The sequence below is a fragment of the Pelophylax lessonae genome (genome assembly GCF_965119305.1).
Source record: "Pelophylax lessonae genome assembly, chromosome: 12".
Lineage (NCBI taxonomy): Eukaryota > Metazoa > Chordata > Amphibia > Anura > Ranidae > Pelophylax > Pelophylax lessonae.
The window spans coordinates 46911677-46927784 of record NC_138779.1 but is presented as its reverse complement, the minus strand read 5'-3'; the positions used below and the strand labels follow the sequence as shown (position 1 = coordinate 46927784).

The 16108-nt window shown below is 44.2% G+C and overlaps 1 protein-coding gene across 2 annotated transcripts in view; it reads left to right on the top strand.

Annotated features, from left to right (window-relative positions):
* TMEM45B (transmembrane protein 45B) overlaps window positions 1–14734 on the top strand; it is a 135115-nt gene extending 120381 nt beyond the window's left edge. For both annotated transcript variants that reach the window (XM_082274392.1, XM_082274391.1), the window contains exons 4-6: window positions 699–883; window positions 10863–11008; window positions 14545–14734. In XM_082274392.1, coding sequence (XP_082130518.1) covers window positions 699–883; window positions 10863–11008; window positions 14545–14659 — 446 coding nt within the window. In that variant the 3' untranslated portion in view covers window positions 14660–14734. The remainder of the gene's footprint in view (window positions 1–698; window positions 884–10862; window positions 11009–14544) is intronic.
* The last annotated feature ends 1374 nt before the right edge of the window (window positions 14735–16108 follow it).

Genomic DNA, 16108 nt, shown 5'->3' with positions numbered 1-16108 from the left:
CTGAATTCGCACAGACATCGCATATGATTTTAGGAGCAGTGAGCTCCGTATTACAAGTGATGTCTGTCATCGCAATAGTGTGAACCGGCACTAAAAGAGAATGTAGGAAAACTTCTCAATGGTTCTTAAGGGTGCACACATTGTTCAGCTAAATAAAGTCCATTTAATTTAGTAAAAGTTTTTTTCGCTTTTTTATGCCTTTTAGTCTTTATTCCCACTTTGGCATGCATCTGAACACATAAGGGTTGATTTACTAGAGCCTCAGCTTCAAACATTTGAAATCGGATGAGGTAGCTATAAAAGTTAAAACAATATGGAGTTGATTTACTAAAAATGGAGAGTGCAAAATCTGGTTCAGCTCTACATAGAAACCAATCAGCATCCTTCTTTCTTTCTTTTTTTTTATGGTCAAAGCTTAAGTAAACAAGCTGAAATTAGAAGCTGATTGGCTACCGTGCACAGCTGAACCAGATTTTGCACTCTCCATTTTTATTAAGACAACTCCATATTGTTTTCACTTTTATGGCTACCTCATCTGATTACAAATGTTTGAATCTGAGACTCTAGCTATTGCTTAAAATGTTTAAAGTAGTCTCTGATAGGTCCCTTTTGTCGGGCAACCAGTGTAGAATCCTGAATAAGCTACTATTTATTGCCTTCTGTTTTCCCTTATAACCCTGTCACTTTTCTCTTGGTAGGTCTCCTATTCTATTACCATGTCCACAATCGGCCCCCTCTGGATCAGCACATCCATTCTCTGCTGCTCATAGCAATATTTGGTGCCTCTGTCAGTATTATGATTGAAGTGTTTTTAAGAGACAACGTCATCCTGGAATTATTCCGCTCTAGTTTAACCATCCTCCAGGGAACTTGGTTCTGGCAGGTAGGTGCCCACCTACGAGGGTATCAGGTTTGGACGTCTAGCACATGCTGATATACATCAGTGTTCATTTTGGCAACAAAAATATTTTCCTCATAGTTTTCGTCAACTGCACGTTTTGAGTGACGAAAACAAAACAAAAATAAAATTTGAATTAAGTCAATTGATGAAAACTATAATGAAAATCAATTCCATTTCAACGAATTCAACGAACGAAAAAGGGACAAAAATGTGAGGGAGGGACGTTTACCCACCTGAACCCCCATTTTCTCAGAGCTCCACCTGTCTGTTAAAGCCCCAGCCTATGGAGATTTTTAAGTACCGTAGCTTATACCGTAGTCTATCGCCATTCCACGAGTGTGTGCGCAATTTTAAACCGTAACATGTTGGGTATCTATTTGCTCGGCCTGACATAATCTTTTTTTACAATGTACAAAAAAATTGGGATAACTTTACTGTTTAGTTTTTTTTTTTAAATTCAGTAAAATGTATTTTTTCCAAAAAAATTTAAAGACCACTGTGCAAATTTGAAACGCAAAATTGCAATGACCACCATTTTATTCTCCAGAGTCTTTGCTAAAAAAATAAAATAAAAATATTATATATATACTGTACATGTGTATGTATATATATATACAGTAAAGTACAGACCAAAAGTTTGGACACACGTTCTCATTCAAAGAGTTTTCTTTATTTTCATGACTATGAAAATTGTAGAGTCACACTTCAAGAGGTAGTCACCTGAAATGGTTTTCACTTCACAGATGTGCCCTGTCAGGTTTAATAAGTGTGATTTCTTGCCTTATAAATGGGGTTGGGACCATCAGTTGTGTTGTGCAGAAGTCAGGTGGATACACAGCTGATAGTCCTACTGAATAGACTGTTAGAATTTGTATTATGGCAAGAATAAAGCAGTTAAGTACAGGAAAACGAGTGGCCATCATTACTTTAAGAAATAAAGGTCAGTCAGTCCGAAAAATTGGGAAAACGTTGAAAGTGTCCCCAAGTGCAGTCACAAAAACCATCAAGCGCTACAAAGAAACTGGCTCACATGCGGACAGCCCCAGGAAAGGAAGTCCAAGAGTCACCTCTGCTGCGGAGGATAAGTTCATCCGAGTCACCAGCCTCAGAAATCGCAGGTTAACAGCAGCTCAGATTAGAGACCAGGTCAATGGCACACGGAGTTCTAGCAGCAGACACATCTCTAGAACTACTGTTAAGAGGAGACTGTGTGAATCAGGCCTTCATGGTAGAATATCTGCTAGGAAACCACTGCTAAAGAAAGGCAACAAGCAGAAGAGACTTGTTTGGGCTAAAGAACACAAGGAATGGACATTAGACCAGTGGAAATCTGTGCTTTGGTCTGATGAGTCCAAATTTGAGATCTTTGGTTCCAACCACCGTGTCTTTGTGCGACGCAGAAAAGGTGAACGGATGGACTCTACATGCCTGGTTCCCACCATGAAGCATGGAGGAGGAGGTGTGATGGTGTAGGGGTGCTTTGCTGGTGACACTGTTGGGGATTTATTCAAAATTGAAGGCATACTGAACCAGCATGGCTACCACAGCATCTTGCAGCGGCATGCTATTCCATCCGGTTTGCGTTTAGTTGGACCATCATTTATTTTTCAACAGGACAATGATCCCAAACACACCTCCAGGCTGTGTAAGGGCTATTTGACCAAGAAGAAGAGTGATGGGGTGCTGCGCTAGATGACCTGGCCTCCACAGTCACCGGACCTGAACCCAATCGAGATGGTTTGGGGTGAGCTGGACCGCAGAGTGAAGGCAAAAGGGCCAACAAGTGCTAAGCATCTCTGGGAACTCCTTCAAGACTGTTGGAAGACCATTTCAGATGACTACCTCTTGAAGTGTGACTCTACAATTTTCATAGTCATGAAAAAAAAGAAAACTCTTTGAATGAGAAGGTGTGTCCAAAATTTTGGTCTGTACTGTGTATGTATGTATGTATGTATGTATGTATATATATATATATATATATATATATATAAACGTTTGGGGTTTCTAAGTAATTTTCTAGCAAAAAATACTGATTTTAACAAGTGCCAGAAATAGGCCTGGTCCTTAACTACCTCCCACCCGGCCATAGTACATATACGGCCGGGCGGGAGTCTCGTCCTTCTGAATGGACGTTCCGGAACGTCCTTCAGAAGGAGAGAGATCGCGCCGCCGCGGGCACGCGCAGCGGCGCGATCTCGATGTGCCTGTGTCCCTCGGACACAGAGCGACATCATTCGGCAGGAGGGCCCTGTGATTGTCCCTCCTGATCACATGACGGCTGTGTCCAATCACAGCCGTCGTGTAATGTAAATAGAGCCGTTGTAACGGCTTAGATCTCTTCTCCTCCTGACAGATCATGTCAGTGAGGAGAAGATCAGAGGATCTGTGCTGCTGCGGGGGTGATCAGTGAGTATTTCTAATTACTCACTGATCACAGGGGGGGTCTGTGCTGGTAATCAGAACATTGATTACCAGTGCAGCCCTGGGGAGGGGGAGGGGTGCCACTAAGCCACCAGGGATGCCCACCCATGACCACCAGGGATGCCCACTATGGCCACCAGGGATGGCAAGCAGGGCTCAGAGAGCCCCCCAGTGCCCTCCCTATCAGTGTTGCCCACCAATGGCATCTATCAGTGCTGCCCACCAGTGCCATTATTGCCATCTATCAGCGCCGCCCACCAGTGCCCATTATTGCCCACCAGTGCTGCCTATCAGTGCCCATCAGTGCCCCCCATCAGTGCCGATCAGTGCCACCCATCAGTGCCGATCATTGCCGCCCAACAGTTCCCATCAGTGCCGCCAATCAGTGCCCATCAGTGCTGCCTATCACTGCCCATCAGCGCTGCCTATCAGTGCCCACCAATGCTGCATATCAGTGCTATCTATCAGTGCCACATATCAGTGCCCATCAGTGCTGCATATCAGTGCTACCTATCAGTGCCCATCAGTGCTGCATATCAGTGCCACCCCATCAGTGCCACCCCATCAGTGTCTCCTCATCAGTGCCTGTCAGTGCGGCATCATCAGTGCTCATCAGTGCAGGAAAAAACATATCTATTTACAAAATTTTATAACCTAAACAAAAAAACTTTTTTTTTTTTTCAAACTTTTCAGTCTTTTTTTATTTGTGCACCAAAAAAGAAAAAACCTGACGGTGATCAAATACCACCAAAAGAAAGCTCTATTTGTGGGGAAAAAATGACACAAATTTGGTTTAGGTACAGCGTTGCATGACCGCGCAATTGTCATTCAAATTGCAACAGCGCTAAAAGCTGAAAATTGGTCTGGGAAGGAAGGGGGTTTAAGTGCCCTGTATTGAGGTGGTTAAAGGAGTTGTAAATTCAGGAAGGTTTTGTATCTTAATGCATTCTATGTCCTTCTGTGTGTAGCAGCCCCCCCCCCCCCCAGCACCCCTAATACTTACCTGTGCCCCCTCTCTCTCCGAGCGATGTCCACGAGTCCCTCGGCCATCCTGGGACTCTCCCTCCTGATTGGCTGAGATACAGCCGCAGCGCCATTGGCACCCGCGGCTGTCAATCAAAGTCAGCGAGCCAATCAGGAGAGAGGGGGGCAACGCCGTGTCTGAATGGGCAAACAGAGCTGCAGCTCGGCTCGGATGCCCCCATTACCAAAAATATGTAGCAGAATACATATTTGCCTAAATTGATGAAAAAATGTAATTTAAAAAAAAAAAAAATTATTGGGAAGGTTTTGTAGCAGAAAGTAAAAAACAGTTTTTTTTTTCCCCAAAATTGTCGATAATTTTTTGTTTATAGCACAAAAAATAAAAACCGCAGAGGTGATTAAATATCACCAAAAGAAAGCTCTATTTGAGGGGAAAAAAAGGCAACAATTTTATTTGGGTACAGAGTAGCACGACCGCGCAATAGTCAGTTATAGCAACGCAGTGCTGTATCGCAAAAAAAGGCCTGGTCATTAAGGGGGTAAAAGGTAAAAATAGTGCAGCGCTAAACTAATTAAACCACATGTGAATATGATAAACAAAAAATACATGTCATATAAAAAAATTAATAAATATATAACACAAATAGTGATAGAAAATCCAAAGAAAGTCCATAAAGTGCTCAAAAAGTCCCAATAAAACAAAATTGTGAATATTCATCCAGGAAAGGGAAACCTATTTCCAAAACTTCTCATGAGGCAACCACAGGGAAGTGTAAGTAGGGGACACCACTGTGTGAATATTATAGGGAGAAGCTTACCAGACCAGTATGGCCAATCAAATTAATGAAATGGCCTCACGAGCATGTAGATAAGACAATGGGTTCCAGAATTATCAAGCTCAGTACCTGGGAGGTCCAGTCTCCCCGATATATCCAGATAACCAGATAGGTGCAATGTATATAGGGGATATATAACAAAAGACCATAGCGTAATCCCGTAAAGTTGACACACGCAAGTTTATTAAAAAGAGGCTACTTAGAAGATTGTAGAGACAAACAGGCACATCAAACATGTAAAAGGCTGCAGCTACGATAGCGGCATCCCGTGTCTTCACAGCAGATAGAGGACACAAGCCGGAACGGAAGGGGGCGTTTAGACGCTACGTCTGGTCCCGCCGACGCGTTTCATTATCAAAAGACGTCGTCTGGGCGTCTTTTTTGTTATATATCCCCTATATACATTGCACCTATCTGGTTATCTGGATATATCGTGGAGACTGGACCATTGCGGATATTTCCCTTCACTTCCTGTCCCAAAACTAAACAGAAAGTGAGATGAAATCTCTGCAAATTAAAGGAATTTCTTGGGGACCCCCGGGTCACCAGCACTAGTGTCCTCATTGGAAGATTTCCTCTATTATTTTTCTGGGGACAACCCAAAATTTGGGATTTTCTTTTACTTTCACTTTGAATGATAATGGTTAAAAGGTCAAATAGAGAGGGTGAGTCTCCTTAACAGGGGCACAGACAGTGATAAAAACTGACAGGGGCTTAATCCATCACCACTCTATCCAAAGCTAATAAAAAAAAGTTTTGCCTTTTGGTTACACTTTTAACCACTTAAGCCCCGGAAGATTTTACCTCCTTCCTGACCGATTTTTGTACTGCGTGACTTTAACGGACAATTGCGCGGTCGTGCGACGCTGTACCTAAATGAATTTGACGTCTTTTTTTTCCCACAAACAGAGCTTTCTTTTGATGGTATTTGATCACCTGTGCGATTTTTTGATCATGCGCTATAAACAAAAAAGAGCGTAAATTTTGCAAAAATAACAATATTTTTCAAATTTTTTTATATGAAATTCCCCCCCAAAAAAATGTAAAAATCAAAATTTTTTAACATTTTCGGCCAATTTGTTTTATGCTACATATGTTTGGTAAAAAAAATCTCAAAAAGCGTATTTTGATTGGTTTGCGCTAAAGTTATCGCGTTTACTAACAAAGGGAAAGATTTTTGTCATTTTTGGTGTTTTTTTTTTTTTAACGAGTAATGGCGGAGATCTGCGATTTTTTTTTTTTTTTTGCGGGACTGCGACATTGCGGCGGACAGATCGGATCCTTGACTGACATTTTTGACACTTTTGGGGTTACCAGTGACATTACTGCAGTAATCAGTGCTATACATATGCACTGTTACTGTAAAAATGACACTGGCAGGGAAGGGGTTAACTGTATTGGAGAGGGAGGGGTTAAGTGTGTCCTAGGGGCGTGTTTCTAACTGTGATGGGACAGGTCTACTATTGTAAAAACAGAGATCAACGGTCCTACATAGTAGAACTGTCTGATCTCCATTTTTACACAGGGGAGAATGACAGGCGGCTTGTTTACATTAGCCGCCTGCCTTTCTCCCTTTCTACCGACGATCGCCGAGTGACCGGCGGGCATCGGGTCCGCCGGTCACTCGCATTGACTCCTCAGTGAACAAGCCGCGGCGGGTGCGCGCCTCAGCGGGCGCGCGCTCGCCCGCTATTGGCTCACAAACCGGTGACAGGCTAGTGACGTACCGGTACGTCACTCTGCCTGGCCGGGGCCGACCGCCGCAGTATATTTACTTGCGGCGGTCGGCAAGTGGTTAATATTGCTTTACAATTTAACTAAGCCCATTAGATTTTAGTAGACTAAAATGTACTGGAGATTTTAGTCGACTTAAATACCACTAAAACAACTCAGATGACTAAAATATGACTAAAACTAAAATGGCATTTAAGTAAAAAGACTATGACTATAACTAATACTAAATTAAAATTGGACATAAAAAATAACACTGATATCCATGTAAAGTTAAAGGGGTTGATTTACAAGGTAAATGGTCTGTGTACTGTAAGTGCACTACAAGTGCCGTTACTGTAGATTGAGGGGAAGATCTGAAATGAGGGAAAGCTCTACTGATTTCTATTATCCAATCATGTGCAAAAAAAGAAATGCTATTTTTTATTTTCCTTGTATGTTTCCCTCAGATCTAGAGCAACAGCACGTGCAGAGCACAGACCTTTTGGGTCCTTTCACACGGGCTTTCCGCCCGGCGGACTACATTTTGCTCAGCAGGAGATCGATCCACTGATCCCCGCTGAGCAGGCGGATGACAGGTCTGTCTCTGCTCTGTGTGCAGAGACGGACCTGTCAGATCCCCGCTATCCTCTATGGGAGATCAAATGAAAATGACAGATGGAAAATAGGGTTACCTTTCATCTAGATTTCACAGACAGGATCGGATAGCAGCGAGTGTCAGCAGACATGTCACCACTGACATCCACTGCTCCATAGAGGTGCATGGAGCATCCGATCCAGTCTGCCTGAAAAATTGACAGGCGGACCTGATCAGAAAGCCCGTGTGAAAGGGCCCATTGCCTTTAGTAAATCAATCCTATTGTATCTCTAAACCCAAAACATTTTTCTTTCATTTGAGACAGAGTAGGGAATGGTTAGGAGCCCTGTGGGGTGTTTTTCTTTTTTTTGCTGCCAGATTTCTCTTCAGCTGACCCAGAGACACAGCTTAAAAAAAAATATATATATATATATATATAATATATATATATATATATATATATATATATTTATGAAAAAAAAATGTATACACATTCCTGATGAAGTGAAGTGATTGCATTTCTTTTGTTTCTTCACCAACCCATCAAAAACTAAAAAAACATGGCTTTTGATCAGTGGCGGCCGGCCGATAGGGGCCGCAGGGGCGCCGCCAACCCCCCCCTAAAAAAAAAAGAAGAAAAAAAAAAGATTTAAAAAAAAATGTAAATTTTCAGCCCACTAGGGGCACCGGACCTAGTGGTGGGTATGGGGGGGGTGGGGTTTTGCCTCCCACGTGAGGCAGACAGAGGCGCCGATTGGGGGCCTCCTGGGGGTCAGAGCAATGCGCCCCGACACTTCCCACTTTACTGATGTCCTGACTGTGATTGGTCCAGACTCCAGCCTGGACCAATCACAGGAGGACATCCCGGGACGGTCCTGTGACGTGACGTGTGGGGGCGGTGCACCGCCCCGGCGTCACGTCCTTCCCGCCCGCCGGCGCAAACGCAGAAAGAGGAGAGCCGCATGTGGAGACTTACGGGCTGTCTGTTGTTACCGCCGCGTATCAGCATTCAGCCCAGCCCTCGGAGCCGATTCAGAGTTTCGGTTCGGAAGTGCGCAGACCGCAGTGATTGTCAGAATAAGAAAGCTGCTCTCACGGACCTGACCTGGCTGGAGGAGTGTGTCGGAGGACTGGAACGTTCGTCTTGTCTCTCAGTGGCAGTGCACTCTCGGTCTCACTCTCGGCCCAGACTTACCCTCCTCCGGGCTCCCAGACTAATTTCTGGACTCTGAAGCCTCTTCCTGGTAACCGCCTCAGGTAAGCAAGCAATCAATCCCTGCCCTGAGCTTAAGCAAAACCAACAGACCCAGGCCAGAATAAAAAACATCAGCACAGACTGGGGACAGCCTAGCACTGCAGTAACACATTCTAAAGAGGCATAGCAGCATTTTTAGGCAGCTCCCTACAACTCACAGTCACAGAAGTATGTTTCTGCGTACCTTTCTGGGAAAGGTGAGCTGGGGTGCACAACATACGTAATGTTACCGCAATCCATTTGTGTATACAGGCCCTAAAAATGCTAGGTCACTGGCTGTCTTTCATTTTTATGATTTCAGAATAAAATACCTCCAACAATCAGAAAATATATTTTTTTCGGGGTCTGTAATGGATTTCTATGTGCCCGGCCTAGCTTATAGATTGCTTAGCGTAGGTTGCCTGGCCCTGCCTTATACAGCTATCATAGGGGCATGTATACTGGTCACTGTGCATTGAAGGGGGCATGTATACTGGTCAATACATTGAAGGGGGCATGTATACTGGTCACTGTGCATTGAAGGGGGCATGTATACTGGTCACTGTGCATTGAAGGGGGCATGTATACTGGTCACTACATTGAATTGGCCATGTATGCTGGTCACTACATTGAAAGGGGGCATGTATACTGGTCACTACATTGAAAGGGGCATGTATGCTGGTCACTACATTGAAGGGGGCATGTACTCTGGTCACTGCATTGAAAGGGGGCATGTACGCTGGTCACTGCATTGAAAGGGGGCCTGTACTGTGGGGTTTGTGCTAGGGGGTCTGTACTGTAGGGTTTGTGCTAGGGGGCCTGTACTGTGGGGTTTGTGCTTGGGGGCCTCTACTGTGGAGTTTGTGCTAGGGGGCCTGTACTGCGGGGTTTGTGCTAGGGGGTTTGTGCTTGAGGGGTTTGTGCGGGGTTTGTGCTTGAGGGGTTTGTGCTGGTGGGGCCTGTACTGTGGGGTTTGTGCCACTCTCAGTCAGTGTATCCCATAATAGGATGTCTCTCACAGTATATCCCATAATAGGGCCCCTGCTCCCTATTATGTGATATACTAGTACTGATGGACCCCTTAATATGTGATATATTGGGAGAATTTGTTCACGCAAGTAAAATACAGGGGACAAAATGGGTGGAGTCTATAAGGGGTGGGGCTTCTTAGAAATGGGAGGGTTCAAATGGGAAGGCGGGGTCTTGCGCCCCACCATCTTTCAACTTCACCAGCCGCCACTGCTTTTGATATACTTTAAATATATTGCTCATGGTACTGTCAGCATGTTTAATAAAGTGGTGAGAAAATGCAGTACAGATGTGCAGTATAGAAGTACAGGATATACTGTCACTGTTTTTAATCACAGCCAGGCCTCACAATGCCTTTGCTGCAGATGAGTCTGCGAAACCAGTCTCCATTTTTTCAAACAGCCGATTGGTGGGAGGCAGGAAGTCCTGGAAGTCATAGCAGCCTATAGAGTGCAGAGATACAAAATCACTTAAACCCATGGCAGCCAATCAGATTGCTATGCTTCAAAAGATACCGGATATTGGGTTTTTATGTGTTAGTGTACCACTTTCATCCTATGAGAGAAATCTGGGGTATTCTGGTTCCTAGTACATTCTAGAAATGCTGCTTGCCTGACTGTCTTTGCCTTCAGCACTTTTAAAGTCCCTGACTTTGAGCAAGCATTCTGCAAGTAAAATCACAGATCCTGCTCTATGTATTCAAGGACAGTAACTAAGAAAGCATTTAAACCAAGGGTTTAACATGACAGCCAGGAAGGTGATATTTTCAGAGGGAAGTCATCAGTGGCATAGTTGCCAACATTTGAAAAAAATTTCCAGGGACACTTTGCAGCACAGCTATCAATTACTTACTTTAAAATATACCACACCCACTTCCCTGAAGCTCCGCCAACACCACATAATTAATCTCCACCTACTTATCAGATTATAGGGTCTATGCATTTGCCGAGACTGTCCCGGCAGAGTAAATTACCCGAGACAGGCTCCTGTTTGCTGGGACTTTCCCGGCAAAAAGGGGACAGTTGGCAAGTATGCAGTGGTAGCCCTGTATTTATCTCACATTGATTTTCTTTATAAAAGCTTGGTTTTCAACATCACGCAAAGTCATCAAAATCTGAAGACCTCGGTTTATGTTTTATACTCTTACAGATTGCGTTTGTGCTGTATCCGCCAGGAGGAGGTGCTGAGTGGGACCAGAAGGATCACGAGAATATTATGTTCATTACCATGTGCTTCTGTTGGCATTATGCTGTGGCTTTGCTGATCATGAGCGCCAATTATTTCCTGGTCTACTGGTAAGAAACGGCAAAGAAAATGGGATCCAAGTGGGGTTAGGGCTTTGTGTGGGCTCCCCCTACTGGTGGAGTTTCATCATGCAGGCAAACACAACACTAGGACAGACTGAAAGAGTAGAGATTGATAAAGGAGAAATTAGCCCCAAGGGTCACCTTCCTACTTGGTGAATCTGGCAGAGATTGATGTCTGCGCAGATCACCTATATAACAATTTAATTGATGGACCTGGCCTATATACACTCACTGGCCACTTTATGAGGTACACCTGTTCAATTGCTTGGTAACACAAATTGCTAATCAGCCAATCACATGGCAGCAACTTATTGCATTTAGGCACCTAGACGTGGTGAAGATGACTTTCTGAAGTTAAAACTGATCATCAGAATGGGGAAGAAAGGGAAATTAAGTGACTTTAAATGTGGCATGGCTGTTGGTGCCAGACGGACTGGTATTTCAAAAAACTGCTGATCTACTAGTATTTTCACACACAACCATCTCTAGGGTTTACAGAAAATTGTCCAAAAAAGAGAAAATACCCCATGCTAAGAATAAGTTAATAAATGTATCCCCCTTTGACCACCACTAACCAACACTTTGCACAACTGCTACCCATTAAACCTTTCTGTAATTGCTAGTCTCTGTGCTCCTTCATGCAATACAGGAAGATCAGAACATTACAGCACCCTGCCTCAGTACTCCCCTCAAGACCCCTCAGCCCTGATGCAAGCAGTGGGCTGGCTCTTGAGAGGAGTTGTGCAAATATCAAAATGCCTCGATGGATGGCTGTCAGTCTGAAGGAGCTGGAGTTCCAAGCCCTCCGTTAATGAGGGAACTAAAATCCATTGAATGAAAAGGGTGGGTCAAGCTGGGAAGGAAGAGCTAGATGATACCAAACATTCTCCTGCCAGGAAATGTGGGCTTAATCTGAGTTGCTGCAGCTTCTAATGCACAATGTTAGAAGCTCACGATGTGTAGTAGAATAAGAATAAGAATTTTTAGTATAGGAGAGGAGCCTGTAAAACTTTGAAAAACTAAAAGGGAAAGCTGGAGTTCAACTTTAACTGATACATACTGGCACTGATAAATTTGGCCAGGGTATCGGTGTCTGATAACCTTTGGGCACGTCCTCTATGAGGGGAAAATGATGCTGTTTTATCATAGGTATCACTAAAGATAAAATAAAAATGCAAAACAAACTTTTCAACATTAGTTAGCAATATGTGTATAGCATGTGACGAATTTGGGAGTGAAAATGAGTCCACATTTAGACCAAACACCAAGATTTAAAAAAATGTGATTTTCCCAAGGTTAGTGAGGAATGTATTTTGAGATGGTATTAGGAATTCTTATAAATAAGATTCCTCCATCCAGTGGTGTAACTACAGGGGTTGCAATTGCAACCAGGCCCCATGCTCCAGGGGCCTGTGCGGCTCCCCTGTACACCTGGAAAGAAGGGGCGGCGGGGGCAGCATGTAGAGAAATCACTGTCCTCCTTTTTCCTCCTGTAGCTGCAGGAGGAAAATGGAGGCGATTGGTTCCTCTGTATGCTGCCCCGCCACTCCTCCATCCAGTTCACTTGTGTTCTGCTGTCTCTGGTCCCCCCCTACTGTGCTGCCCCCCCCCCCCCCCCCCACTGATCCCTTCCCTCTCCTTCCGGCTGCTGCAGGGGATGTTTCACAATAGAGAACCAGGAAGGGGTCGGTAACTATCTAATTTACCAGCCCCTTCCTTTTCTAAATGGACATAGTCTAACATAGTCAGTGACATTGTAAAAGAATAAAAAAAAATGATAAAAGATAATACAATTAAAATACCAAAAAATAAAAACTACTGACACCAGTGGGTGAACTTCCCCTGGCATTCCACCCCAGTGGGGAGTCCCCAAGATGGTAGAAAGGGGGCCCACTGCAAAACTTGTGAAAGGGTCCGCTGCAGGACTGTAATAAAGGGCCCCGTAATGAGAGTAAAGGGCCCCAGGATCAGTGTTAAGAGACCCAGGCTTGAAGGGAAGGGCCTCAGCCAGGGGTCCGGGGGGGGGGGGGGGCCCTTCATTGTTTCTTGCATCGGGGCCCTCAAGGTTCTAGTTACGCCTCTGCCTCCATCCTAACTTTCGGTGATTTGTTTTGGTGGAATCAACCCATATTATTGCTCTTACAAAAGGATTAATCACAATAACATTATATTATTATTATACAGGATTTATATAGCGCCAACAGTATGCACAGCTCTTTACAAAATGAAGGCAGACAGTACAGTTACAATACAATTAGGTACATGAGGAATCAGAGGGCCCTGCTCTTTAGAGCTTACAATCTAAGCAGGGGTGTACCTAGAGCATTTGGCACCCGGGGCAGATCCTATATATGGCAACCCCTCCCCTAGACGGGCAGGCGACGCACCGCACATCAACGTGTCATCAAGTGACGTTGCGTGTAGCACCTCTGCGCATTGCGGCCTGGAACGCAAAATAATCCTCCCTCTGCTCCCCCTGGTGGCAAGGCCTCCCCTCCTCTGCAAAAATGGAGCCGACTGACCCGAGGCGTCAGACAGAAATACATGTAACTGGCAGTGGCACACTTACTATGTGCTATTGACAGTGGCGTCACTAGGGTCGGTGTCACCTGGTGCAGTGAAACATGGTGTCATTCCCCCCCAAAAAAAATGATTTTCCTGTTTTCTGAAAGTGCGCCAAAGATGCAGCATGCGGGACTTTGGTATGCTTTCAGAAAATGCAAAAAAAAAAAGCGCACTATAATAGAAATCTATAGGACTGCAGCTATAACTGCGGGTAAAATGTAGGAAGACCCCCCTTTACATTACACAGCCCCCGTATGACTGGACCCCTTTACAATTCACAGCCCCCGCACTTCTGGACCCCTTTACATTACACAGCCCCCGCACCTCTGAACCCCTTCACATTACACAGCCCCCCCCCCACACCTATTGACCCTTTTACATTATACAGCCCCCCCATGGAACCCTTTACATTATAAGCCCCCCCCCCAGGGAACCCTTTAGATTATACTTCCCCTCCCCAATGGAACCCTTTACATTACACAGCAACCCCCCCCCCCCTCTCTACCTTATTAGGAGGAGAGCGGAGCAGGAGGCACTGTGTCTGAAGCAGAACGGGAGAGAGAGAGAGAATCTACAGCCCTGAATAGACAATGGGATTTGCCGGCATTAACTGTGTGCTGGTTAACAGCAGGTGAGTGGTTGGTAGGGGGTCCTAACAGCCAATCACCTGCCCATTAACTTTGAAAGTTAACTCCGGCAGTGCCCTGTGTTTATTCAGGGCTGGTGATTCTCTCTCTCTCTCTCCCATTACGCTTCCGACACAGTGCCTCCTGCTCCTCTCTCCTGTGAAAGTGAGTGGTGGAGGCAGTCCGGCGGCAAGCCCTGGATGTCACTCTGGTCTGGTGCTCCCTGACACCCTCCAATGTGTGGCACCCAGGGTGGACTGCTCCCACCCCCCTGTAGGTACGCCACTGAATATAAGAGATATATGTCGTAACTTTTTTTTTTCCACATTCCAGCTGCTTGCACAAGAGTAGAAGGAGTTCTAGTGAAGGCAGTATCAGCATTCGGAAGCTGAACACAAACAACAAGGAGGCACAGGCAGCCCTGCTTGCTGCATCGGATGAGGAATAAATCCTGAAACACCATGTCCAGGGAAAGACTATCAACCAAACTTCTGTGTACAAAAACATGATTACTAATGATGGAATCAACGCTGCACAGCTCTGTATGGTACATTTCACTCCAGGATATATAAAGATTATGTTGGGATGTTAATAATGGAAGAGTAACAGGAAGTGAAATGTTCTTTATTCCTCCCAGCCTGCATCATAGTGGGAACAATGGACACCAGGAACCAATCCACTCTCTGCACTCAGGAATACTATTTCTGTACAAGTTCCCTGCTCCCAAAAATGTTGTCTTTTGATATGACTATTTTTCAATAAACCTGCTTATAGTGTTTTTTTTTTTTTAAACCACATGCAAGGTGAAAATAATATATATATATATATATATATATATATATATATATATATATACATTTTTTTTTTTAAAGAAGAAAAACCTTAATAGAGCAAAATAGTTCTGATGACTCTCTTAATAGTAAATATCAGCCTTTTTACACTATATTCAGCAGTAAAGCAAATGGAAAAATTTATGTTTTATTGGTTTTGATATTCTCCACAAGAGGGCAGTGCAATATCAGCACAGCCAGCTACTCATAAGACCGCACATTCGATAACCTGGTGCCCAACCTCAGTCCAGGGGCTGTATGTGACCCTATGACTCCTGTTGACAATAGTCTGTTTTTTTTTTTTTTTCATTACCTACATTCTTGGGGCAGTTAAATACTTTTTTAAACTGGCTTCTAGTAATTAAATGTCTGATCTCTTTCCCACTCTTACTCACTGTGATGTTCCTATTTTTTCTTTTATGAGAGAAATAATTAATGTGGCAAAATTCATTTTTAAGTGGACCATTGGAGAACACGAAATGTTAAAAGAAGTAAAGGGGGTGTAACAGTTACGAACAATGTGTCTCCAGTCTCCTGAAAACATGTCTGAAGACGTGGTCCTTCTCTTACTGTACTTGTAGAGTCTGTGGCAATTTTCAGTCTTTTCAGTGCGGCCCCTTGGTGAAGTCAGGGACGACACTTGAGGATCTTTGTATCTAGAATTTGGCTACCACTTGAGTTATTTATTCAGCAACAACAAATTCTGGAAGATCAAGGCACAATTTGGTGGAATAACTAAGGATTTGTCTGCTTATGTTCTGAAGTTTTGCACTCATTCAAATTGTATTCTCATTTTTGCTGCTCAGGACATTAAAAGTAATCATGACTTGTGTGATATTTAATTTCTGGAATTTCTTGTGCTTCTATGTTTTGAAATGACGTGTGTGCATGGGTTTGGGACTGTTATCCAGTAGTGTATAACTTCTTCCGGGAGCCACCTTGCAGGGACCTACATCCAGTGCCGGGACAAAGTCATCCAGCGCCCAGGACAAGGATGCCAAACTGCGCCCCCCCCTTCCCTTACCATTTTACCAATAAAACAATAAAGGCAGAAGGTTTTTTTATCT